Source organism: Struthio camelus, chromosome 16 (assembly GCF_040807025.1).
Source record: "Struthio camelus isolate bStrCam1 chromosome 16, bStrCam1.hap1, whole genome shotgun sequence".
NCBI lineage: Eukaryota > Metazoa > Chordata > Aves > Struthioniformes > Struthionidae > Struthio > Struthio camelus.
In genome coordinates this window covers 21,281,209-21,306,067 of record NC_090957.1, presented here as the reverse complement: position 1 = coordinate 21,306,067, position 24,859 = coordinate 21,281,209, and the positions used below count along the sequence as shown (strand labels likewise).

Below are 24,859 nucleotides of genomic sequence, written 5' to 3'. Positions count from 1 at the left end.
TATGCAGCTGAGAGTCACCTGGATTTCCTTAGATTTAACTTTGGCTGGGGAGCATAGTTTGTTAACATGAATTTTTCAGCATATAATGAAACAAGTCAAAAGTTCAGCTGCTTCTAAGTGTTTCTGATTTGATTTTATTAAACGATTGTAAAGTCTATCTCTCTGCCAGTCCACGAAATCAAAATGAGAATTATAACAAGAACAAACACAGATTAGTCATAGATCTATAGAACTTTAGTGGTAGCAAAATCCTAGCAGTTACGGCCTAGTAAATAACTGTCTATGCCTGAATCTGTTTTTATTCTTCCTGGAATTATGAAAAGCCTCATTCTGATTTTGCAGCAGAGACTGTAGTCTACTATGCTGAACTAAAAATTTTCCAATGGTATAAGCGAGAAGAGGCCCAGATTTAGTGTCCATCAAGAAGCAATTGCGTATCCAGTATTTTATATCAATAGAGGGAAAGCCTATCAGATTTCAGTCTAACTTAAAGGAAGTAAAAGTAATTTTGTGTGAATCATGAGTACACATGTGACTCTGTGTAAGTATTAGTTGTTGTTTTTAGTTATTCACTTTTTACCACCATTAATCAATTATTTGTGTGTGTGGTTTTTTTTCTTTTACACAGTATAAAGACCAGAAGTAGAAGAGGAAGGATGAAGACAAAAATGTCACTGGTATACATCCTTAGAAAACTTACCAGCAAATAAGCCCAGTGTTACAGTATAGATATTGCCTGCAGTTTTCCCCTAGATAATACAAGTATAATAACTTATATCTCATTGGGACGTCATGAAGCTAAATTACTATTTCTGAAGCTGTTTGAGGTTGTAGATAACAAGGTACAGTCTAGGTTCAAAGTATTGCCATGTATAATCACAAACCTTAGCTTAAGGCCCAAACTTCCCAAAGATTTGAGGAGCACAGAGAGCTTCTCGGGAAGCCTTCCTGCACATAATGTAGTGCAATGCAAGTCATTAACAAATACTAAATAGTGCCCTGTTTGCCATTCATATCTGATGAATTACAGTCTCATCTAAGAGAACTTAACTAGTATCTAAGCATAAAGATCTATACTGAAAGGCTGCAAAATTGACAAAATCTCACTGAGGGTCAGAGCAAATTACTCTTTGCTTGATTGTGGAGTACCTTATATTGTTAGGCCTGGATCCAGCATATCATAATAATATTTGATACACTTGTTATGTCAAGTTGTTTATTTGGTTCTTCTGCATAAGTATCAGTGGATTTAAGATCATGTTCGAATAATGTTCTCAATTAGGGTATGTCAGTCTGTTGACATCAGACTGTCCTCCATCAGGACCATAGAGTGAAAGGGAAGTTTGATTGGAGGAAAGACAAGATGCATAAGCTACTGAACGGAGGTCATGAGGGTTGTAAGCTCATATGAGACTTGAACCACAGTATTTCCACTCCTGTTGATAGTAAGATTGGTTAGGCTTATGTCATGCCTGTCCCTGCTACAGGCATCCCTTTGTTCTACTCCGTAGGTTTGTGCTTGAACTACCAGTCATCCTTTTTTATTTAAAGGTGGGTACCTGTCCCCTGTGACCCTGACCTCTAAGCTCCCATGGAAAGGGACACTATTCAGCCAGGTTACAGGCACTCACTGATATGATCACTGACATGTGCAGTGTTGAACAAATGTAGATGCCATCACAGTTTTTTGCAACATGTAATGTCCTTTAAAAATGGGTGTCCATGTCCTTTTTAAAAAGAGCCTCTTTTCACTGCCCTAATAGATTTCCAACAGGGAAAACTCAGAAGCAATACTAGCTATCTTAAAACTAGCTAGGATAATCTGAAGCTAAAGAGAAACTAGCTATCTTAAATTAAATTAATTGGGGGGAAAAGAGTTTCCTTTTGAAATGTGACCTTTCTGTTTATCTGTAGTTGGAACTGTCAGCCTCCAGGTGGCAGTGCATGCTGCTAATGCGCATCTCAAGTCCTAAAGATTTGAGGGTTGGGTTCATTTGTTTCTGCTACTTTGAATTTGTTGAGCTTCCTCACCTCCCAAAATATGACTCCAGTGCTATACACAGCTCTCGTCTAGGCTCCAGATTTTCTCTTTCATTTCAAAGAAGCAAAAATAAGTTTAGGTAGTCAAGAAGAATTTCAGATAAGTGCTATAAAAGAAATTGGGGCCATATATGAAACTTTATACCATAAAGTGTTGTGTTAAACAGTTTCCTTTTCTCTGCTCATCTTAACCCCTCCTCTTCAAGAATTCTTGCCTCTGTTATTTCTTTCTCTGCCATCCCCTGCTACTGTTCCTCTTTCTAGTCCTGCATCTTTCACGTCATCTTACATTCCCTCAGTTTTTATCGCTCTTGTTCTACATCTTCCTTGATTCTTTCTCTCATCTAGTCCCCCTACCACTTCCTTCTCTTCCTCAGATCCTTTTCTGATGTTTATAGGAACATCAAACCATACTAAGGGCTTATGCTAGGGCCGCTCTTCTGTTTAGTTTCAGATACAAAGCATGAATGCGATAGAGCTTCTCAACAAAGTTGGTGTATGTTTTTCTTTATATGGGGTGAAACACATTTTGCTTTCTCCTTAAATACATTTTTGGAAAGTGCAACCATTTTGGTTTAAACTTTCCAGAGTAATTTGATGCAAGGTAAAGCATGGAAAATGTCAGCCTTGGCAGTTTACAGTAACATAGAAACATAGTTATTGTAAACATACTTTACAATAAACAATAGAAAACAGAATGCTTTAATAAAAAAGCTTAAACAGATTTGATGGTAGATATTGGAATGTGCTACTTTCAATCAAGAACAGACAATATTATAAATCAAGAAATGAGCAATATTATACTCCTGTTCTGCTATATATATTTTGTCTGGGGTACGGAGATGCACTAATAGCTTTATATCAGTGCTATAGTGAAAACATCAAGCCTCAATAGGAATAAGTGTGTGAAAACATGCTGTTTCCTGAACTCTGAATGCGATGTGCTCAACAGGCTCCATTGCTATAATTGTCCAGCTTTACGTAACGTGAGATATAATGTTTTATTCAATTACTTAATAGGATAATTATATGTATGTAAATAATTCTTACATGCCTGTTGTTTAATTTATGGATAGCTTGACAGGAAAAGCACCAAGGAGCTGGAAGGTGTAACCATGACATGTCTGCAGCTCCAAAGTCTGAGGTACCAATTGAGATGTGGGAACATCAAACCAGAGGTGTGACAGTAGGTAGATGTAACTCATATGGCAGGAGCAGGATCTGTGAATTTTAGTCTTCGGAAATTGGTAGAGCGTGCGGTCCTTACTAGGATGCAGAAGGGAACATGGTTGTTGAGTCAGGGGATATCATGACTAAGTATTTTGACAGTAGTGATTCAGTTGTAGGGCATGATGCGATGTCTGAGTCATTTTTTATACAAATATAGTCTGATTTTTCAGAATAACACACCTTTTAGTAGAATGGAAATGTAATGTGCAGATAACTTTATTTACTCTGTTATGGAGCAGATAATTTTCTTGGCAGTGGGGAAATGTGGTGCAAACAGCTATTTACTTCCTTGTAATAGTGAAACTTACCCTGATGTCTGAAGCGGACGTGTTTCTCTAATAATAAGACTGAAGAGTCGCTCAGCTGGCATAGCTGAGGCTTTCCTGCTTTCAAGATAGTACTAATTCTGTTCTTTGGCAACATAATTTGAGGCCAAAAGTGTTGTATTAGTCTAGCTGTAGATGAGAACCTGAACTCTAAAATAGGATTTAGGCAGAGCTTAGACACTTCTGAGTAGAAGTTTTCTGGATAAAAATTTTGGACTGAAGTCATGTAATCCTGGAGATGCCCTAATTTACCAGGTGTGTCCTGTTTGACCTGAAAGTTCCTGCAGTAAATTGAGTTCTTTTCATCACATTCCACAGAATCACCTTAGTTTGGGCAACTTTGTGCCTCTCTTCCGCCCAGCCTTGCTGAGACTCAAAACCTGTTCTCTGTTCCACTGAAAGCTTCAATCAGGTGGGATCGCTCAGGGCATATATAACACACGCTTCTGAGACTGGGCATTTCTCAAGTAGAATAAAGCCACTTCTTATGTGAAATTCAGCCTTAAAGAAGATAGTCATGGTGGTGCTGTGCTCACCTCTCTAATCATTAGACTACTATATTAGAGCGCTCACACTGTGTGAGGCAGTGTGAGGAGATTCAAACTCCTGCATTCTCAGGTAAGCTTCTTTCAGATAACCAAACTGCAGTCATGGCTTGTTGGAGAGTCTATCTGCTGCTGACGGTGGAGCTGTGGAAAGAAAACGTTCATAGTAAAAGAATGGAAGAACTGTTCTGATTCTGTAGTCTGGTAGACAAGGCACCCAGCTAAGACAAAGAAACTCCCTGTAGTCAGATCTACTTTCCACTACTCCTACTTTACATTTCATTAAAAAGCAGAGTCTGTTCTAAATTAGAAGTTTTTTCTCACTTATCACTACTAGCAGCTGGCTGTGACATAGTGGTACCGGTGTAAGCCCTACAAGTCATAGGCGAAGTGTCTCTGCACCAGCAGAGCTTGACCCAGTTGCAAGCTGAGAAAACACTGATACAATATATCAATGTACCTGTCTGCATTTGGTGTTTTGTTAATGCCGCTGTGCTAGTGATAAGCTGTCACAATGGCTGTAACAGGACCAAGTGCCCACTGTAGAAAAGACTTACCCAATCGCAAACGCAGCTCTATTCCTGCTGCTCCTGTGGGAATATTTCACTGGTCAGTCCCCTTCAAAATCTCCTGATGGTGGCTGCAAAGAAAATATAATACCAAACACACTGGTGCATCTATGTTTTCTTATTCAATCATCCAGAATTTCTGAAAAAAAAAAAAGATGGGTGCAAATTAAGTAAAAGGAGATAAGAGACTGTGGCATCAACAGTTTAATGAGCAGTATGAGGTTTTTTCCTCATTAATTTTGCAAGAGTAATCACGGTATATAACACATAGGATAATACTGTCCTATGTAAAAAGGCGTAAGCTTATTCTATTTATAGGAGTTGGTTTCTTTTTACTGAAATGAGGAACCCATTTCTGTAGTTATACGTTATGCTAATTCTGGTCACTAATGGACTATTGATACAGACATGCAATAGTTGAAATAGTTGAATAATACATCTTAACTGCTGAATGTAATTAACAGTTCAAAGGTGGTGTACTGACAACTGTCATTTGTTTCACAGAAGTCTTGTTATGCTAGACAAACGTTAGGACAACAGAAAAGACAATTGAAAGACTTAATAGGCAGCTGAAAGTTTAGTAGATTGGGATCATGCTTTTAATTCTCAAAGTATGGAGAAACTGATTATGTAGATCATATTTCAGCTATGGAAAATGAGAAACGTAGACATTAGCTCAGGTTTACAAACTTATCAAGGTTAAGTCTAAGGATAGAACTCAAGATTTGCTAGTATCTAGTAGCCACATTTGGTGCTGTGATTTCTTTTTATATATATATATAAAAATAAAAAAAACGTTGTGAGCCTAAAGCTGAAACTTAGGCAAGTCATCAGTGCATTACAAATATGGCAGTGACATACCTGGAAAGACTGGAATAATGACAGTTTACTGGTGAGTTAGTTGATGTGTTACGATTAGTGAGGTGTATTATGGGTTCCTATTCTTAAGCCCACAGACAAACATTAGAAGGTCTGCTTTTGTTATTACCAACCTCAGAGCCTCACATAGAAGCTTTCTGTGTAGTGAAAGTCTTTCCTTTTTTTAATTTGTTAATATCAGGTTTGGGTATGGAAAAAGTTGGAAATTTGACTGATATAACTACAGGAAGATATTCTGCTTCTCTGTGGTTAAAGATATGTATATATTTCTTGTCTCAGTCTTATGCCAGAGATGCTACTGATTTCAATTCACTCTTGCCTCTGCAAGTTACTTGAGACCTGTGAGTACTGAACAGAATACTTCTGTCCCAAGCCAGGTTTTGCTTCGCATCATTTATCCATAGTTGAATATTCTTTAAATTATTCTTCAGCTTCAGCATTTTGTAAACTCTTTTTCACTTGGTTCATTACGTCTCAGACATTGCTTTCCACAAATGATCTGAAGAATTTCATACTAGATGAAACATTTAAGGTGTCTGGCCCATTTTCAAATGCCATGAGGAAGTGATCTTTACTGTGGTACTACAGGGAACAGGCACACAGGTGCACATTATATTCGAAAGAAACAAATAATATTCAGTGTAATCTTCACTAAGGGAAAAAGTTCCTTATTTGTGAGTAGCTTTTAACTTGGCATTGCAAAGCATGCCTTCATATAAAGCTCTGATAAGATGCAAACTGAACAGGCAGTGCAGGGGTTGTGAGTCCCAGATGCTCAGTATCATAATATTCATTCAGTATCAGAGTCCTTGACCTTGAAATGTAAGAAAGAGTCTTTAGAACTTTATCCTCCACAATGCAGTGTCCCTTGGCGTCATCCAAAATAGCAAGTGTTTATTTACAATGTGTGGGCAGCCTCTTTGATGTTGAGAACTGTGCTCTAAAGTGAGCCGATAACACATGAAAATGGCTTTACACTGATCCCCTGCCTACTTGGTCAGTTGCTTTAGTGTAGTCTTTCCTACTGTTCAGAGGCAGGATATTTATTCTTGAGCGTAAGCCAGCTAGTGCATCTTTCAACTTTTGTATTATTTGATTTAATTTATCTTATACTTCTGTCAAGCCAGGTTTTATGAAATAGTGTTAACTGAAATACACAATAGTCATCAAGTACTCCTTTCAGCTTGTGATTGATCTGGGCAGACACATGAACTTCTTTTAAAAACAAAAAACAAAAAAAACTGTTCTTTGAAGAATATTTTCTGTTTCCTTCATAGCTGTGTTTGCTCATATTTTAAAATAGTTCTTAAAAGTTCGTAAGCTGAGTGAGACATTTGTCATTTGCAGTAAAGAGCTTAACAGCATATGCGTTTTATCAGTAGTCTGAGAGGTCCCTCACACTGCACACTTAAAGTGAGTAATCTTGCACATTTAAATAAGGTAATAGAGTATAAAGAGGAGAATTCTGTACCTGCTGTTTACTCTTCTGACCTAGGAGTTTGGTGGCTTAAGTTCCTGGTTCAGTTGCCATCAACCTGGGTGCCTTTTGAGCAGATCAGTTCAGCCAAGGTCCTTAAGAGTTATGTGCACACCAAAATGTCATTGAAAACGATTTGGACTTTTTAGCATGCCTGTACATGAAAATTTAGGCATAATTGGAATTTTAGAGAGAGAAAGTGCCTTGCAGCAACACTCAATACATTTTTATTTGCTTGTGGTTATTTTTTCTCCAAAATTACTTGCCTTTATTCTACATTAATCCATTTTGAAAGGGATTAGCTTAATTTTTGAATCAGTGGTATCTGCGCAAGCTTTGTTTGGATGCTTCACTATCTCACATAAAATAATCTTTTCCAGCTGCCACCCCACACCATCAGGTTGAACTCCCTCATTACCTGTGTGCTTCTTTCTGCTGTGGTTCAACTTCATCTGTTTAAAATCTGGTGGTCATTATGTCCTTTTACAGCTTACTCTTTGCACAGTCATTGGTATCCTATGTTCTTGAAAGAAATGTAAAAACAGTGGTGTGTTAATATTTCCTGCTATTGTATAGAATGGATTTTAAAAGTGGATTTTAAAAGATGTAAAATTGATAATAAACTCTTGCACCTGATTAGGTTGACTTATGTTCTGTGTTTGGTAACAGCACACAGGATCAGGGATTTTTCTCAGTTTTACTTTCATTTTCTTGGTGGTCATTTTATCAAAAGAAAGTCAATTGTATCTCAGATGCTATGAAACAAGGAACAAGGAAAACACTGTGTTTCGAAACAAACAAACAGAAGTTAGTAGTCTGGAAAATATTACATCATGATGGCAGGCACAGCAATGACCGTATTTGTTAGAGACACCTCCCTGCTACACACTGATGTGAGGATTGATTTTTCATGCCTAAAAATAGAGCATTTGGTTTTCCACGGTTGCACAACTGCAAATGCTGCTCTCTTTCATTTTCTATGTTTTCTTCTTTTTATATGTCACCAAAGGATACCTTTAATTCCCATTTATGTTATAGACTGTAGAAACACCTATTGAGTCTTTGAGATTTCTCTCTCTGAAGAATTCTGTAGAAGTTATCCTCTATAAACTGGAAGTATCTCATAGAGGAGGTTGTGGTTTTATGACTGAGATTTTCAAAAGTAATTCTCAGGTAGTTTTTAGGTACTTAACTTGAGAGACCTTAAAAGTTATGCTTGCTGTTAAATCTTACGCATTTCACTGTGCTGCTATATAACCTGTGACAAATAAGATCACTTCTCTGGAATTCTGTTTCATGTTCTGTTTTGTCCACTTGGATTACATGGGAAGGTCCATAAATCACTATCTGCACAGTAAGATTTGCTAATACATAATTTATGTTTTTGGTGATGTATCCCATGCTGGGATGGTGTTGTTTTTTGTCATTTACCTGAGTAATGCACATAATTAACTACAAGCACTGAGATATAGCGATGCCCAAATGCACAACCAGGAGGATGAACAACATGTTTTGGAGAATCCTCAGATGTTAATTAAGTCTGAGTATTCATACTGGTAGTCCTTAAGACTTAATTCTGGCCAAGATGGTGTATGAGAAGAGGAAATACCTTTCTGGTGTAGCTAGGGTTGGTCATGCAGCTATCTTGAGCTGCTTTAACTTTATGGAAAGTGTTCTAAAATCACAGAAAATTCCCCTTTACACTCCCTCTCATGACTGAGGGCTAAACCAAAACTGATCCTCACAAAAACACAAGATGAGGCAAGAACAGCTGGTTGTCCTGCTCTCAACCAAAAGTCTTGCTCTTCTTTCTGTCACTCAGGAAGCTGTAAGCCTTGTAAACAGTGAAGTACACAGTCCGCATCAGCTCCTTGTGCTCTGAGTGGCAGTGCTCCAATATCCACCTCCTGCAATAGCTAGATGAAGTACTTAAACTATATTTTATCCTATCCTTTTGGAAATAGAGGTGAAAATTGTTGTGGATAATAGTACTACCTGCTAATTAATCTGTAACAGTCCTTTGATGTTATTGCTAGGACTGCTTATTATAGATGAAACCCTATGACTTAGCCCCCTTCATTATTCAGTCTGTAACTTTCTAGAGTCTGACCTTACTTTAGATCAACCTAGGTTCTTCCACATCTGTTATTTTTCTATTTTTCAGTATTGATCTTTCTAATTCCCAGGTGGTGTTCCCCCTTACAAATGTAGCATCAAAGACCATCCTTTCTGCCAGTGTAGTCCAAAGTTGTGTGAATAGTCAGTATTTTTATTTGATGGCCAAACCAAAAACAAGCTAAAAAATGTCCCCAGCCTGGAAATCTTAAAGTAGGTTAGGATATATGTAGGTTAGATATGAATATCCATATCTTTTACTACATTGTGGGGGGGGGAGGGGTGGAGAGGAGACTCTAATGTCATTATGGCTATTAGGCAGCTAACTACTGCAGCAAGGGTAATTTCAGCACAGAGTTTTAACTGTGCTTCCTCATGTTTGATGCTTAATGCTCTTTAGGCGTCTTGGCCTTAGTGCTTAATTTATCTCTTTTCCCCTATTTGTGCTTTATAAAAAGTGGAGGTAAGCTCAACTGCATAACTTTCTCCACCTGCTTGTGTTCATATAGCGTTAAGATCTCTGAGACAAATATTGTCTTGTACATTTGGGTATTGGTATGTATTTTACAGAAATTACAGTAGTCAGAATTTTACTAGTACAGCTGAATAAAGGCTTCAAGGTTTAATATCACAATTTATAGTTACTTCATACTGGGATCTCAAAGTGCCGTGCAACTACTAACTAATGTATTCTGCATAGCTCTCTAATCGATTAGACATTATACTCCTTTTAGCTGACCCATGATGACTTCTTTTGTGATAAAATTGGACAATACTGATATTAGAATGTTATGATTGAAGTCGGCAATGTCAATATGAGTTACCAGGTCTCTTGTCCAATTGTGAAAGAAGATGCAGAACTCAAAGTTCTTCGTTGCCTCGGCAGTGCTGTGTCATGCATGATACTAAAAGGAGGCGCACCGTACCTGGGGAAACCCCACATTGTTTTGGGAAACTTTTCCCAAGAGCGATCACTGAATGGATTGGAAAGATTTTGCATAGATTTTCTGGAGCAGTGCACTATAGCTTTGCGCGCATATATTACAACCGTGTAGATGCTCTGCCGAAAACATGTGTCCCAGTTAGATTATTAGACTGTGCTTGAATCAACAAGTAGATGGGTAAAACACCAGTTAGATGACTGGGTGCAGAGTAGTTAATGGCACATACTGTACTTGGAGATCAGTAGCGAGTCAAGATTTTGTTATTACTGCATTTCAGAATTTGGGCTACGCCTTACAGCTTGCAGACAGGAAGGGATGGGTTTACTGTCATAGCACTGCAAATTTAATGCTCTCCTTCAGTTTCATTTTCACCCTCCAGTGTTCACATCACAAAATTTTCTACTGTCTTCCCTGTTAGGAACTGGCATGCCATTTTACACTGTCCAGATCAGGAAATGGCAAATGTAACATCATACTTTTCACCCTGAACTGCTGCTTTTAGGGTAGCTTAAACTGTCAGGAATCAAAAATGAACGCAGACAATAGATTTGTGCCACAGGGGTCTATCCTGTGACATGTCCTATTGAACATCTTTATCAATGACCTGGTAGGAGGCGATGGAGTGCCCCCTCATCGACTTTGCAGATGTCATCAAACTGAGTGGACTAGTGGTTATGCTCAAGGAAAAGGCTGCCATTCAGAGGACTTGAACAGCTGAAGAAATGGGCTAACAGAAACACGAAACTTAACCCAAGTTCTGCATCTTGGAAGGAATAACCTGCAGCAGCAGTACAGTCTGGGGACTAACTGCCTAGCGAGCTGTTCTGCTTTAAAGGACCCAGGGTTCTTGGAAGACAGCAAGCTGAACAGGAGTCAGCAGTGTATCCTGGCAGCAAAGAAGGCCAAGAGCATCCTGGGATGTGCTAAGAGGAGTAGAGCCACTAGATCAAGGAAGGTGATTATCCCCTTCTACTCAGCACTTATTAGACTTCATCTAGAATACTATATCCAGTTTGGGTCCCCAATAAAAGAAGGACATTGGTAAATGAGAGTGAGTTCAGTGGACGGCCACCATGATGGTCTGGGGCACATGCCCCATGAGGAGAGGCTAAGGGACCTGGGCTTGTTCCACCTGGAGAAAAGACGACCTGGGGGCCTAATAGCAGCCTCCTAGTACCTTTGAGGAGGTTATCAAGGAGGCGAAGCCAGGCTTTTCACAGTGGTGCATGGTGGGAAGGTGATAAGCAATGGGGAGAAGTTGAAGTGAGACATTCATACTGGGTGTAATGAAAAACTTTTTCCCCATGAGACAGGATGTGCAGTCCTTTGAGATTTTCAAGACCACACTGGATCAAGCCCTGAGCAACCTGGTCTAACCTCACAGCTCACTCTGCTTAGAGCAGGAGGTTGGTCTAGATGAACTCCTAAATTCCCTTCTAACTTGAGTTTTCCTGTAATCCAAGGTATCATATAAGTTTATTTACTGACTTCTTTTCAGTCATTGGAGTTACGTTTTGAGAAATATTCCATAAGTCTCGGCACTATTCAATTCACCATAATTCAGCAGCTGCCTGAAGTTTACCTACGTGTAAGTTTTGCTAGTAGGCAGTTCCTATTGAGGAAACGTTTGTGTAATTCAGCTGTGGAGAACTTGAGTCAGAATATGTGTGAAAATAATCTCTATATGAACATGCTCTTAAAAAGCAGCTTTTGTATGTAACGAAGTGACAAAGCATTCAGGAATCAAGCAAGGATCCCATTTTAACTGCATTGCCTGAATGGGAGCTTGCAAGTAAAAGACATTGCTTGTTTCCCACTGATTGACAATTTAGGATGAATATTTCTCTAATTCATATAATTAGTGGATGATCAGCAAACCAGAAAAATCACATAGACGATATAGTGAAAATATAATTTCAGACTAAAGTATTTATCTAGATCTGTGATAAGGGACCAAGTTTCCTGAGTCAGTCCAAAGATTTACTCCATGAATTGGCACTGGCAGCAGATCTGCCGGAACTGTCTTTCTGGAATACCCACTGGAGACTCACAGGGCAAGTTGTCAGTGCTTCAATTTATGTGTATTTAGCAGAACTTGTAGCTCAAAATCGATGAAAAGAGACCAGCAATACATTGAGGAAGCTGAAGAATTTGCCATGGAAGCAATCTTTTTTAGCAGTGAAAGGGAAGGAGCTGCTAGTAAGGGAGATCTAACCGCCCTGCCATTACCCTACCTCATTACTGCAAACCCTCTAACAGTAGCTTTGTGTCCGACATTAACAGAGAGCAGGTAATTTCACTCTGACTGCATTGTTTAAAAATATGATGTAATTTTGGCAAACATACTGAAAATTGCGTAGTGTTAGGCAAGACTGGGCTAACTGTAGTGCTTTGCAGAAACTCATAAAATATTCTGCCAGTAAAAGGCTCATAAATATAAGGTAATTCAGGCAGTCATAAAATTGCCTGTGAAAACCCCTTTCTCCATCCAGGGAACATTGTGAGGCAGCTGAAGGTACAAAGATGAAACCCATGATTTTGTGTAGGATTCAGCAGCTAAGCCACGCTGACCAGTTTGACGCTTGTGCGTGCAAAAAAAAGAAGCCTGTGATTTACTAGGTGGTTGAGTCGGGAAGGCCTCACTAGTAGTTCTGATCAGGAAAAAAAGGACAGATTCCCAATGGACTAAATAAAACTGAATGTAGAAGCTATTTTACAAAGAACAGATATACCAGTTTCTATGAAATTTTTCACACTGGCTCTTAGAAGTAGGTATTGGCAAGTATATTTGGACCCCAGGAATCAAAGAAAAACTTGCATTCCAGGATGTGAGAGAGCAGATAACTTTTTCTTTGCATCATTCAGCTGACATATTTGAAATGTTTGTGTAGCAAATACCTCCCTAACGGTCTTTATATGGAGATCATATCATGGTTCATGATAGACCATCCCCAAAACTAAGAAATTTTTAAAATACTCCTGATAAAGTTAAGTCTGTCAAATTGAAATTGTCCCTAAAGAAATGTTAGTTGTTGTAAAAAGAAGTGCTTTAGGTTGGACAGGCAGTCTGTGAGAAGGGACTGTCCGCTACTAAAAATGAGGCTATACAGAGTTGTCCTCAGACATTGCCAGATCTGAAGTTTTCTAGAATATTGCCTCATAAGAGAAGGCTTATTTGTGGCTTTAGTGATAATGCAAAGCTACAGCTAGGCTGAGTGCAAAAGGTGGATTAGTAACGTAGTTGGCAGAATGACGGTTAGCATTTCTAGAGCTGGAAAATGTTCTTGGTCTACCCACAATTTTAATCCTGTTTCTTATCAGATAGAGAAGCAGGCTGGGACAGTATTGACATAGAAATATTAGGCAGGTTTTGAGAAAAGTTCCCTCTTGGTTATTCAGAAGAAATCAATTAGGGAGAGAAAAATTCCAGAGATTTGGGTATAAACATGGCTATTCAGGGTTGATAGAATGAAAGATGTGGTAAATATGCAGCTCAAATAGTTTGAAACAGGTTTTTTTTTTTTGTATTTGATATGGAGCATTTAGAGGTGCCTTTTTAGATTTTTGAGAGCAAGTGAGCGAGATGCTCAATGATTCTTTGTCTGCTCTAAGCAGATCAACTGCTCCAGGAGTTGCAACTGCTCCAAACATTGTAAAGATGTCAGCAGGAGAGAGCCCTCTGTTTTGATCATGAGTGTTGTCTTGTGAATTCAGTTTGGTATTCTTTAGCCAGGCAATATCACAGGATTTTTTGTGGAAGAAAATTGTCTCACAGTTGCTCCACAAAGAAGGCATGTGGTTTAGTGGCATAAATAAGGAAACAATACACCTTCAAAGATAAAGTGATTTGTGAATATGCCCTATTTTCTCCTGATATTGTCCTCTTCTAATTGAGCTTCATGATCTTTCCTCAGTGTAGAAATACAGAACTGAATGATGCTCCATCCTTCTCTGGATGAGGCAATTGGTCTGTGTTCTTCAGAGCTCATATTTTCTGTCTGGGGTGCGATAGTACAGTGGATGCAAACACTTGGCTTTGGAGATGAAATTTAACCTATGTCTAAACTTGTGCCTAAGGCCAATTTTAGTTGACCAAAGTCAAATAAACAGAGATGGGTATCTGTTAAAAATGTGCACAGCAGCACACAGTATTAACTTGCCAGTCAGGAAAGCACGTGGGTATGGAGATAAGGAGGTTGAGAGCAACTGAGAAGAGTGGGATGCATAGGCTCTGGAGCCAGTACGAGAGAAGGATGAGGAAAATTTTACAGTTGAAGGAAAATTTTAAACCAAAGGCTGGCAGGAAGATGAGTGATGCTTTAGCAGAGGAAAAATGCTCACCAGTTGATCTGAGCTCCAGAGGGAGTCTGAAGACCTCAGCCCAACCCCCAAAGGAGAAAGAAAAAGAGACCACCATGAATATTGTCATTGCCTATGCTCACAGTGAGTCTACAGTCACCAAAGGGAATGAAAATGAAAGCATTCTGTTGAGAGAAAAAACAGACTTGAAAGCATGTTTTCTGATTATTTTCTCCTACAGGTAAGATTATTAATCGTTTACCTCCTGCTTCCTTAATCCAGGATGGCGCATTCTTCCTTTTGTTTGCGTCTAAGCTTATCCTGAATGTATATTATGCATTTCAGCACCAAGTAAAATCATGATTTTCAACATTTTTAAATCATGCATATGCTTCCAAAACAGAATGTGGCAGAAGTAGACTTGAGGTTTTGAGGATTTCAGTAGACTTCTGAATTGGCTTAATAATAACCATCTTGAGACCTCATTAAACTGAAGAAAGATCCTCTTTTCGTATTTCATGCAAAGCAGTAATCTGCAATTACAGTAAATCTAATGTAAGCACATGAAATCAGTCATTTAGCAGAAAGTCATGGAGAAAGGTAAAAACCAAGCAGTCATGTTTTAAACAATGGGTTAAGAGCACTTGCCATTACCCTGACCAACTTTAAATATTTATTCGGTGTGTCCTGTAAAACTGAAGAACGTGATCCAGCCTCCATAATAACAGAATTATAACCCTGCTCAGGAATTTTATGGAGTGGCTAAATCAGGCTCCAAAACTATATCGTTCTTTATTAACTTCACAGTTTTCAGAGCAATTTTTATCAAGTGCACTGTTCTCATGATTTTTATAGCATATTCCCATAAGAAAAAATAATAACTTTTGGCACTCCTTTCCCTCACATTATGGTTAGGGACGGTGTTGTGAGATTAAAGTTATTACATACATTTAAAAAAATTTAATATCTTTGGATGGAAAACAGCACAGAAATACAGAACGTTCTTATGCACATAAAAGTGGTACTTGTGGTTTCTCAGGCTGAATTTTAGCTTCTATTTCATTTTGTTTTAGGTATTTTTAACTTTCTAGAACTAAAGTTACTTTTATACTTCAGTATTTTATTATTAATTTCAACACTGATTTTTTGTTTGAAAACTAGTATTTAAATCTCTTGTATCATTTGAAACTGGTTAGAAATTCTATATTCTGCTGATATCAAACAGTGCTCTGTTAACGTAGAGCGAATTTACTTCCTCAGATCGTGCTTTTACAGTATCTAAGCACATCTGCAATTCTTTAGTTCACTGTTCTGTTCTCAAGCGAAAAAATTTTTTGCAGAGTGTGATCTTAGTGTCACCTTTCTTTTCGTTACAGCTGTTTTTGAGAAGCATGAATTGCAGGACCAGAGACAAGAAGCCCTGTTGCACTCTTGGGCCCCAGTCAAATACCATTTTTTCCTTTTATTCCAAATAGAGAAATCTTTAAGAGTCTAAATATAATGAAATTAGTCAAGGAGTATAGGACACAGCCCAGCATGCACAGAACCCAAGTCATTGCAGCCACATGCAGACTGCAGGTTTTCAATTACTATTTTACTTTTTTGCTTTAATCTGCTGATGCTTAGCCTTTACTGCTGTGGTTCTGGCTGAGGATCCTGCCCGTTAGTCAGTATATTTCATAAGTCACTTCTGCTTGAGAAACAGTGCATCCAGGCACGAAAATACTGACTGTTGACTGTCTGATTACTTTTTCCCTCCTTTACTTCCTCAGTGATGTTTGTAATACGCATACATGGGAATTTTGAAAAAGATGACTGACGAAGGGATTTTATGTTATTACTGCATTTCAGAGTCTTACAGCTTGCAAACAGGAAGGGATAGGTTTACTGCCATAGCATTGTAAATGTAATACTCTCTTTCACTTTCATTTTCACCCTCCAATGTTCACATCACAAAATGCTGCTTTTAGGATAGCTTAAACTGTCAGGAATTAAAAATGAACGCAGGCAATAGATTTGTGCCACAGGGGTCTATCCTGTGACCTGTCCTGTTGAACATCTTTATCAATGACCTGGTAGGAGGCGATGGAGTGCCCCCTCATCAACTTTGCAGATGTCATCAAACTGAGTGGACCAGCGGAACATCATGCTTTTCACCCTAAACAGTTGCTTTTGTGATACCTTAAATTGGCAGAAACTAAAAATGAGGCCAGAGAGTAGACTTGGGATCCTACCTCCCTTGCATATTTTGGAGTGGCTAGACCTGAGTCATTGATTTAACTTTTGATGCAAAGTTGTTACCCCTACTTTGTAAGGAACATTTCAAAATAATGAAGAAGCCAGTGATGTGGGTGCTACACTTAATAGCAAATACATTGAAATCCTTTGAAATGGTATGGATTGTCCTTAAAGATACAGTAAGCAAGCAAAACATTAAACCAAAAAACTAGTATTGCTAACTTGCAAAATATAAGGGGATTTTCTTTGGGAAATGAAAATCCAGTCTAAACCAGTGTAAAAGATGATGATTAACAGTCAATAGGAGGGGATGCTTGGGAGCACCTTTTAAGCAGTACTCATTAGTGTTGCTCATTATACATTTCTGTGTTTGTTAGAAACTAGTACTGCAAGGAAGCTTCAGTCAATCTATTGCAGTTCCAGAGCACAAAAGCAGGGAAGAATTGGTGAGAAGCTCTTTTGTAGTCTTGCCTAAATCTTCATTTCAGAGCATACAGTGTCTGGGAGCTGGCTGTCATGGGTCAGCTTTTTTGTGGTTAAGGGTGGGATGTCATAAAGAAAGAAAGTGTTTTTAAGAATTATTCCTGCATTTTTTCACCTTCTAAATTAAATCCAGCAAATTTGATAAAGTCTTGCATACAGTTAGCAGTTTCATTTTGCATATACCCATTGGTCACTTAAATTAGTAGAATAAAATAGAGGATAAGAAAATGGAAATCTCTAGTCTATGTTACTGTGCAATTCTCTGAGCATAACATGCATATACATTTGTGTAAGACATTGTTACTGTTTCTATCTCCATCTAGTAGTAGAGGACATTTCCACCATACCCCACCCAGAAGAGCGTTAAGTACTATGACTCTAAAACATACCCAAGGAAGGTTATCAAGCAGAGGAAACCAAGAACAACAGAAGAGGTGAGTCACTTAAAACTGTTGAAAAGCTCTCATCGTACAGCTCTCGGATTCCTTAAAACCCGTGTATCACAGGCTTTCTCTTCTATGCCCAGTGCATTTGGTGTCTAGTAGAAGAACTGGGGAACTAAAAAACATTTTTCTTTTACAGGAAACATTTTTGGACAAGAAGTGCAAAGCTACTAGCAAACTGAGACTTGTAGGCACTATCCCAGGGTGATCTGGCACACAGTCTATGACACAAACCCACACCATGTCCTTATTCATATATTTATTTGCCTCAGTTGAAAAAGTGCAGGGATGCTTTCCTGTGGCTCACTGCCTCATTGTACCAGGCACTGGATGCTGAACAAACAATGGGACAATACTTGTCCTAAAATAACTTTTTTTTAGTATGTAATAAACAGCAAAGGGTTGCCAGGAAAATAGTGTCTTCTACGGTCAGATGACAGTAAGCTGGAAAATGTGAATGAAATGTCATAGCAAGGATAGAAGACAGAAGTTATGACCAGAAAAGGAAGAGAAAGTGAATGGATGTTCTTAATGGGCCAAATGGATTAAGCCATTTGTATTACAGTGTGGTCAAGTGCAAAAGATGTAATGAGCGTTTTATTGAAAAGTAAGAGTCATTTCCTTGATTGAAGTGGTCTTTTATGATCCGACTCCCCTCTGACTTGTCTTACTCTTTCGGCTCCCATCTCAGGTTATTAGGCAGCTTTTCTGCTGTGAGTTTTGCCCTTCGTACTGACTTGTACTTGTTTTTCAAGAATAGCTTAGTTTCAGCTGATCTTGCTAGGGGACAGGAAGATGGACCAGGTGCCGTGTGGAGATCCTTTCCAATCCTTCTTTAATGGTTCTGTTTTACTGGTACCAAATTTCCTGTTCAGCCAGTGAAGTTAGTCAAACAGGGTAGACCAGAAAGCAGAGTACATGATTCCTCAGGAAGAGGAAGCGCATAAAGAACCGAGCCATCAGTTTGTAAGTGCAAATAGAATACTTCATCCTTGTCACAGGATGAGCATGTGAAGTCTTAACAAATCTTCTAAGGTGACTAGTGATTATAGGTGCCTGCAGTGTTGCGTTTCTAATTTGTGGTATTGTATGGAGCATATCTGAAAGAACATCATAGAGAAATCTCAAAGCGTTAGATTAGATAAGACAAAGGGAATTAGAAGAAAATCCCTCATATTTTAGGAGAAGTTTAGACAACTGAAAATTATCTCTTTGGGGTTACATGATGTTAGCCAAATCAGGTCTTGTTATCATCAGCTTTGCCTCAGTGTTACAGTTGTCTTAAGACTCAAGGTTGCCTGATCTCGGAGGAGCAGCCTTACAAACATAGGTTATTTTTAAAACAATTTTTAAGACTACAACTTATTGTGTTGATGCAGAATATTACAGTCAGTCAAATCATGCAGCTTAATTTTGAATGGAATAGTAGAAAACCTGTTGTTGAGGCTACAAGCCATCACGTTTCTAGAAGCAAAACAAAATTTGAAAGTTGCAGCATGCGTGGAATGCCATTGAATACGTCAGATGTTCTGCTCTGAAAGGTCACCTCTTTCATCAAAGTTAATGCAAGAAAAGAAACTAGTTCTTGCATTTTGATATGGCAGAGGCTGAAGCGGCTGTGCAAAAAAGGGAATCTGTGTGGAACTGGCTTTCTGAGGGACAATATTTGTGGAAGGAGTGCACATTGAGCTTGTTTAGTTAATCTCTGGCTCCACCTAAGAAATAAATGGCCCTCTCTTGTTCTGATGATACAGAGGGAGTTTTATCATTGATTTCAGTGAGTTAAAGAACAGATCCTGCTTGAAGAACGGGAATGATTAAGCAATCACCTGACCAGGTCAAGATGAAAGATGTTTCTCCTCTTCATTGTTCAGAAGTGAAGTAGACATCTGAGACGTGGCATTGGATCAGCCAACTCACATATCCTTTCTGCCTCCTGATTAGATGTTTGGAATATTTAAAGCACAGGGATGTCGAGAGAAAATTCCAGTGGGAAGAAGGGCATCACGTAAAAGATTCTGACTGTGAATATTCATGAACAGTGAATGCAAAGAAGCATGGGCATGATACAGTCAAAGAGAAGTATGCTCAAGCTGCAGAAAACTGAGGTCTGTTTTTCAAGAGATTCATCTCAAGCTACTCTGGGTGGGAAGTAAACACACAGGTACACATAACTCAGTTCACCTCCAAGACTGCTTTACACAGGCACTTAATATTCATTTTTAAATAGAGAAACTGAAACTCAGAAAGAAAAACTGCCTTGCCCAAGCTTGTTGGGTAAAACAGTGACAGATGAAAAGAGAATGCATACCTCCTTGTTTCTCTTCTTGTAGCCTTGTATCTTCCAGTAGACCCATGATAAACACTTATTTCTAGTTATCATTGTAATGATTTTTGCCCTGTATTAGTCAGCACTTTTAAGACTTGTCTTTAATTTGAAAACAGATCTAAACATTTGGTTCCCTTAAAATAGAGTTATTCAGTCATGCATAGTATACATGAACAAATAGTTCAGGTCAAAATCCTTGAGCCTGTACTGGCACACACGCGCACACACACACACAGCATTTCTGATTTGGCAGTTCCCTGGCAGCACTTTATACTGCACGCCACTGTTGGCTGCTGCGTTACTTGTGTCTTTCAGACCTCAGTTAGAAGCCTAATTTTGTAACATATAAATGTCTGCACTGTATAAAATTGAAAATCAGCTCAGTAATCCCATCTCCAACATCTAGCTGTCCTTCTCACATTCACACATACAACAATATGGGAATATTTTATACTTTCAGTGAGATACCGAGATTCTTTCTAGTTTTTCTAGTAGGCTGGAAATGCACAAAGGGTGAAATCTCATAGGCAGCAACAGCTAAAATAAGCAGGACTGGAAAGGAAGGAATTCTAAAAATGCTCTATTGAGAAAGTTCCTTTAAAATTTGATCAAAAAATAAGGAAATAGCATCTTGCCAAGTAATTATTTATTTTAAATTTAGAATAGCTGTGCTTAGTTATAAGCATCTTTTTAAATGCTTTACTGGTCCAGATCCTAAAGCCATATGGTTCTGTAAAACCTAACGAGATTTCTGTAGATGTTATAGAAGTCATAGACTCACACTCTTTCTAGAACAGCTGGTTTACTCTGTAGGAGAATGGTCTAATTTAGTCTGTAAGAGCTCTCTCAGGAAATGATTTATTTTAATGTTACCTAAAAGGCTGCAAAAACTTTTCGATATGATATACCTTCCTTATCATCAAGCTCATTTAGAAATCAAGATTACAGCACACCGTGCAAGAAGGAAGGGATGCTAATAACAGCACGAACTAGTCACAACTCTGCCTTCAGTCATAGTGTGTTATGTAATACCATAGCAGCCCATCAGCTACACCCTGTCATTCTGAAAGAAAATACTGGACATTCAGGGTTTCCCCTTTAGTGCCTTATCCACACGTAGTCTTACTCTGATATTTTGCATACATAATCCTGGACTATAAAACGCTTCTGCCTCACAGGAGAGATACAGAGCAGGAGAGATTAAAGGAAAGGAACTTTGGCAGAAGAGACCATCTCCTAGCAGATTTAGAAAACATTTTCACAAAAGCACGGTAAGACAGCACTATGTTTAAATGTTCAACTTGCCAGTCATTTACTGCAGCTTGCAAGTGAAATAATTTTATGGCACACTGTATTTTTTTCCTTACTAGGAGCAAAGTTTTGGAATCAGTCCCCTGCTTTATTTCCAAACTGTCGTGCTGCCCTGAAAATTTTATTCTCCTTTAAAGGTTTATTGCATGTAATAAGTAATATTGTAAATGTTCTTTGAATTACTGTTATGAAGAACATAGAAAACAAGCACATTCTTACTCTGATTACCTGTGAATGGAAAAAAGAAATGAGTAAAGAATGCGTTTCATCAATTCATCAGATTGCACTGAGCTGTATCTGTCACCCTTCTCTTTCTTGCTTTTTCTTTTTTCTTTCTTTTTGTTTTGTTTTTCTTTCTATCTCTCTTGCTCTCTTTTCGTTCTGTCTGTCTTTCTGCCCTTCTTCCTGTCTTTCTTTCTGTCCTTTCTCTTTCCTTTTTTCCCCCCTCTCTCCGTCTCCTCTCCTTTTCTCTTTATTTCCATATACTTTAAAAGAATATATAGGCACATATATAGGCACATTGCAATGTAACTGTGGAGAAATGCTTATTACATGCTATTTCTCTTACCTGGATTAAAGAACAAGTTCTAAAACATTTCAAATTTCTGCACAGATAGTTGCATTCCTTTCTTTTCCTGTCTGATTTTACAGCAGATAGGATGTTGCGAACTCAGTACATGACTGGGGCTTTTATTGAAAGAGTAATATAAATAATAAAATAATACTTAATTTACATCAGGAATATGTAACAAAGTATATTTTCTTTCTTTCCTCTGTCCTCAATTTTTTTGGCAACATCAGTTTTTTGTTTTGTGTTATGAAACAGGTATAAACTCAGGCTAATTCTACTTTACCTAGCAACTTACTAGTTTGCTGTTTTTCTCCTAGCACACTCTCCCTTGAGCAAAAAATTTGTTTTAGGATCAGAAATTAGCAGAAAATCTATGTTCAGATGAATACTAGCCAACTTTTTACAGTCTTATATAAATGTATACGTTACATTCTTATATATATATATGCTATGTATATTTTTACCAATAGAGAACACATGGAAGATTCTTACATCCAAGTTTGGAACAGAATTTAGAATCTCAAAATTGCATTTGGGTCTGGCAAACTTGAATATCTTGCAAAGTGATTTGGTTTAATTTATAAAGCAATAGGTTTTTTTGATGGAAATCTTTCCTATGCAAAGAACAGTAAGATTTTACATCCCTTTTCCACGCAAAAATATAGTGATGTAAATTACCAGCGCATCTAATAACATTGAATAAACTTTTGAAATACAGAGAGCTTAAACAAATTTCAAGTTGCTTAAGCATGCATGTATTTTCCTGATACTGATATTTGTTATTTTATGGGGACATTTGAAATCCTCTTGCCAGTAGTTTAGACTAAGCATGGCTGCAGTGTTAGACTGAGAGAGAAAAAGATTAACTTTAGTATCGTTACTCTGAGATTCCAGTAATTTTCATTTTTAATCACAGGAAGTTAAGATCAAGTCAGTTAATCTGGTGAGTTTCTGAGTCCTGTTAAAGGCAGTTACCTTCCTAGTAAAAAAAAAACTGACCTTGTTTTTTTTCTTCCTCAGGAGTGTTCTCACATCACATAAAACAAGATTTCAGCACTGTGAAGTAAAATCGTAAATAAGGTACACAAAATGTTGTGCCCGTGGCAGTTTGTATTCAAACCTCATGCTGCCAAGAACCAGTCTGCTGAAGAGAAGGATATCAATAATAACGTGGAGAAAAATATGAAGGTCCATGGGTAAGATCTTTGTTCTTTAATGGTTTCATATTTTCTCCTTCATTGAAAAAGGAAAGATACTAAGTGCCTTGAGGTTCTGGAGAAATTAGTAACATGTTTCCAAAGCAGTAATTTTAAGACAAAAACAGTTGTCCTCTGGGGTCACAGGGTGGCATTGACTTGGGTAAGGTATATTTAAGCTTTTATATCAGAGTTATACAATCACTGAGGAAATAAATCATCATGCTTTATCTTTTATAGCTCTCAATTTAATTGATGTGCTGTAATGGTTTCGTGTATGGTATGACTTAGGAAGTATGTGTATGCTGTAAAAATTAGCAAAGTGATTATTAATGCTGTAATTAAACTGGTAAAGTATTTCTGTGATACAGTTTATATAAGACATTGGATAAAGTAAATTGCACATGCATCTTAAATTTCTCAGAGGCTGTTACTTATTTCAGCCCTCTATTGTATATAGTTTATTTCTCTCCCCATTCCCTAGCCTTTACTCTCATTACTCAGAATAGTTTAGATTCAAATGTGAAGAGATGTGAAACTGACTGGTGGAAATGGACTATCATATCCTCTTTTCTAGCTAAAAACACCATTGCCATCCCCAAGCTAAGGGTTTTGTTGTGGAGTTCATGATTTGGGGGCGTCTTGGTGTTTTGGAACATCTTCTAAAACCTCATATGCAAAGTAAAAAGTAAGAGTTCATAAAGTCAGACTTAATGCAGGAAACAGAGGAAATTAATATAAAATAATGCTATTTGCTTAATTAACTGGAGATTGGACCTAGCTGAAATTTCCACATATTTATTTCCCAGAAGATTTCAGCCTCTTTGCTTAAGCTTTGCATAGCTTGTGACGAGGTCATGACTGTATGGATGTGCTTTGTTTAGCTTACAGCAATTAAACTCAGCCTTTACCGTTCCAGGGCCTCTCTGTTGTATTCCTTCCCACATAGTGATCAGGAAAGGATGGTTGCAGTTTTACGATCAACTTCTAGTCTGCTCCACCCCTCACCTTACTGAGAACGGTTAGCTTATTGAGTCAGAATACCTTTCAGAGACAATATTGGGCATCTCCCTGCTGCTGCTGCAGCTAAAGCTAACAAATAAAACCTGAGTATGTTGTGTTATACTGAATTGCCTTCCTGTCTTTTAAAGCTTAGCAAAAGATGATGCCAAATTACACGATCTGAGCAAGAAGAAGATAGAGATGCCGCCTATCATAACTTCAGCAGAGGTCGGTGATGGGAGAAATGTGTCTTTCTAACTTCATTGTTTGATACTAGTAGTTCACAGAGGTTGTACTCAGTTCTAAAACCAAGAGTAACTGTGGTTACAACAAGAGGTTAGGAAACCTTTCCTGAGACTATGACTATTATGTTAAGAGGCCCCACTGAAATTAAAGAGGTGATTTGCAGTGGACCGTATTATTTGCTTAGTACAAAAATACTTATTTTTGCCCATTTTGTATCAAACTGTAGATCAGGTCAGTAGTTCTGTACTCAGATGAATAAATATTCATGTTGGAGAAAATGAGGTTTACACCTTGTTCTTAATTTTTAATTTAATTCGTAGAGTTTAATGGCCAAATAAAACTAAAAATGAAGTTTTAAAATATTTAATAAATCCAAAGATAGTGTGTATTTTTATCTTTTCTCTGTCCAGAAACTCTCACAAAATGGTATCAAAGCTTCAAACCAAGTATCAAGATTTCCAAGACATGTGAAAATAAGAAACTTGGAAAATGGAACCAGCTTTCTTGACACGTTACACCTGACAGCAAAGGAGGTAAGATATGGAAACCTGAACTGTGATTTTTCATAACTTTGAAAAGACACAGAGTGTAACATTGCTTTTCCACATTTTCTCGT

General features: G+C 37.9%; 2 protein-coding genes across 12 annotated transcripts in view; both read left to right on the top strand.

Annotated features, from left to right (window-relative positions):
- Nucleotides 1–7,702, top strand: part of LYRM9 (LYR motif containing 9) — a 58,543-nt gene extending 50,841 nt beyond the window's left edge. The window contains exons 6-7 of one of the 2 annotated variants that reach the window (XM_068909299.1): nucleotides 629–677; nucleotides 7,447–7,702. In XM_068909299.1, coding sequence (XP_068765400.1) covers nucleotides 629–646 — 18 coding nt within the window. In that variant the 3' untranslated portion in view covers nucleotides 647–677; nucleotides 7,447–7,702. Of the gene's footprint in view, nucleotides 1–628 lie in introns of both variants that reach the window. The other variant, XM_068909302.1, reaches the window with a different exon arrangement.
- Nucleotides 7,703–9,458: 1,756 nt separating this feature from the next.
- Nucleotides 9,459–24,859, top strand: part of NOS2 (nitric oxide synthase 2) — a 33,771-nt gene continuing 18,370 nt past the window's right edge. Inside the window, exons 1-8 of one of the 10 annotated variants that reach the window (XM_068909296.1) lie at nucleotides 15,804–16,002; nucleotides 17,040–17,108; nucleotides 17,469–17,579; nucleotides 19,367–19,425; nucleotides 19,533–21,188; nucleotides 22,820–22,995; nucleotides 24,147–24,225; nucleotides 24,654–24,776. In XM_068909296.1, the coding sequence (XP_068765397.1) occupies nucleotides 22,889–22,995; nucleotides 24,147–24,225; nucleotides 24,654–24,776 (309 nt within the window). In that variant the 5' untranslated portion in view covers nucleotides 15,804–16,002; nucleotides 17,040–17,108; nucleotides 17,469–17,579; ... (1 more) ...; nucleotides 19,533–21,188; nucleotides 22,820–22,888. Of the gene's footprint in view, nucleotides 14,666–15,803; nucleotides 16,003–17,039; nucleotides 17,109–17,468; nucleotides 17,580–17,727; nucleotides 21,189–22,819; nucleotides 22,996–24,146; nucleotides 24,226–24,653; nucleotides 24,777–24,859 lie in introns of those variants that run through there. The other 9 variants (XM_068909295.1, XM_068909293.1, XM_009690419.2 and 6 more) reach the window with 9 other exon arrangements.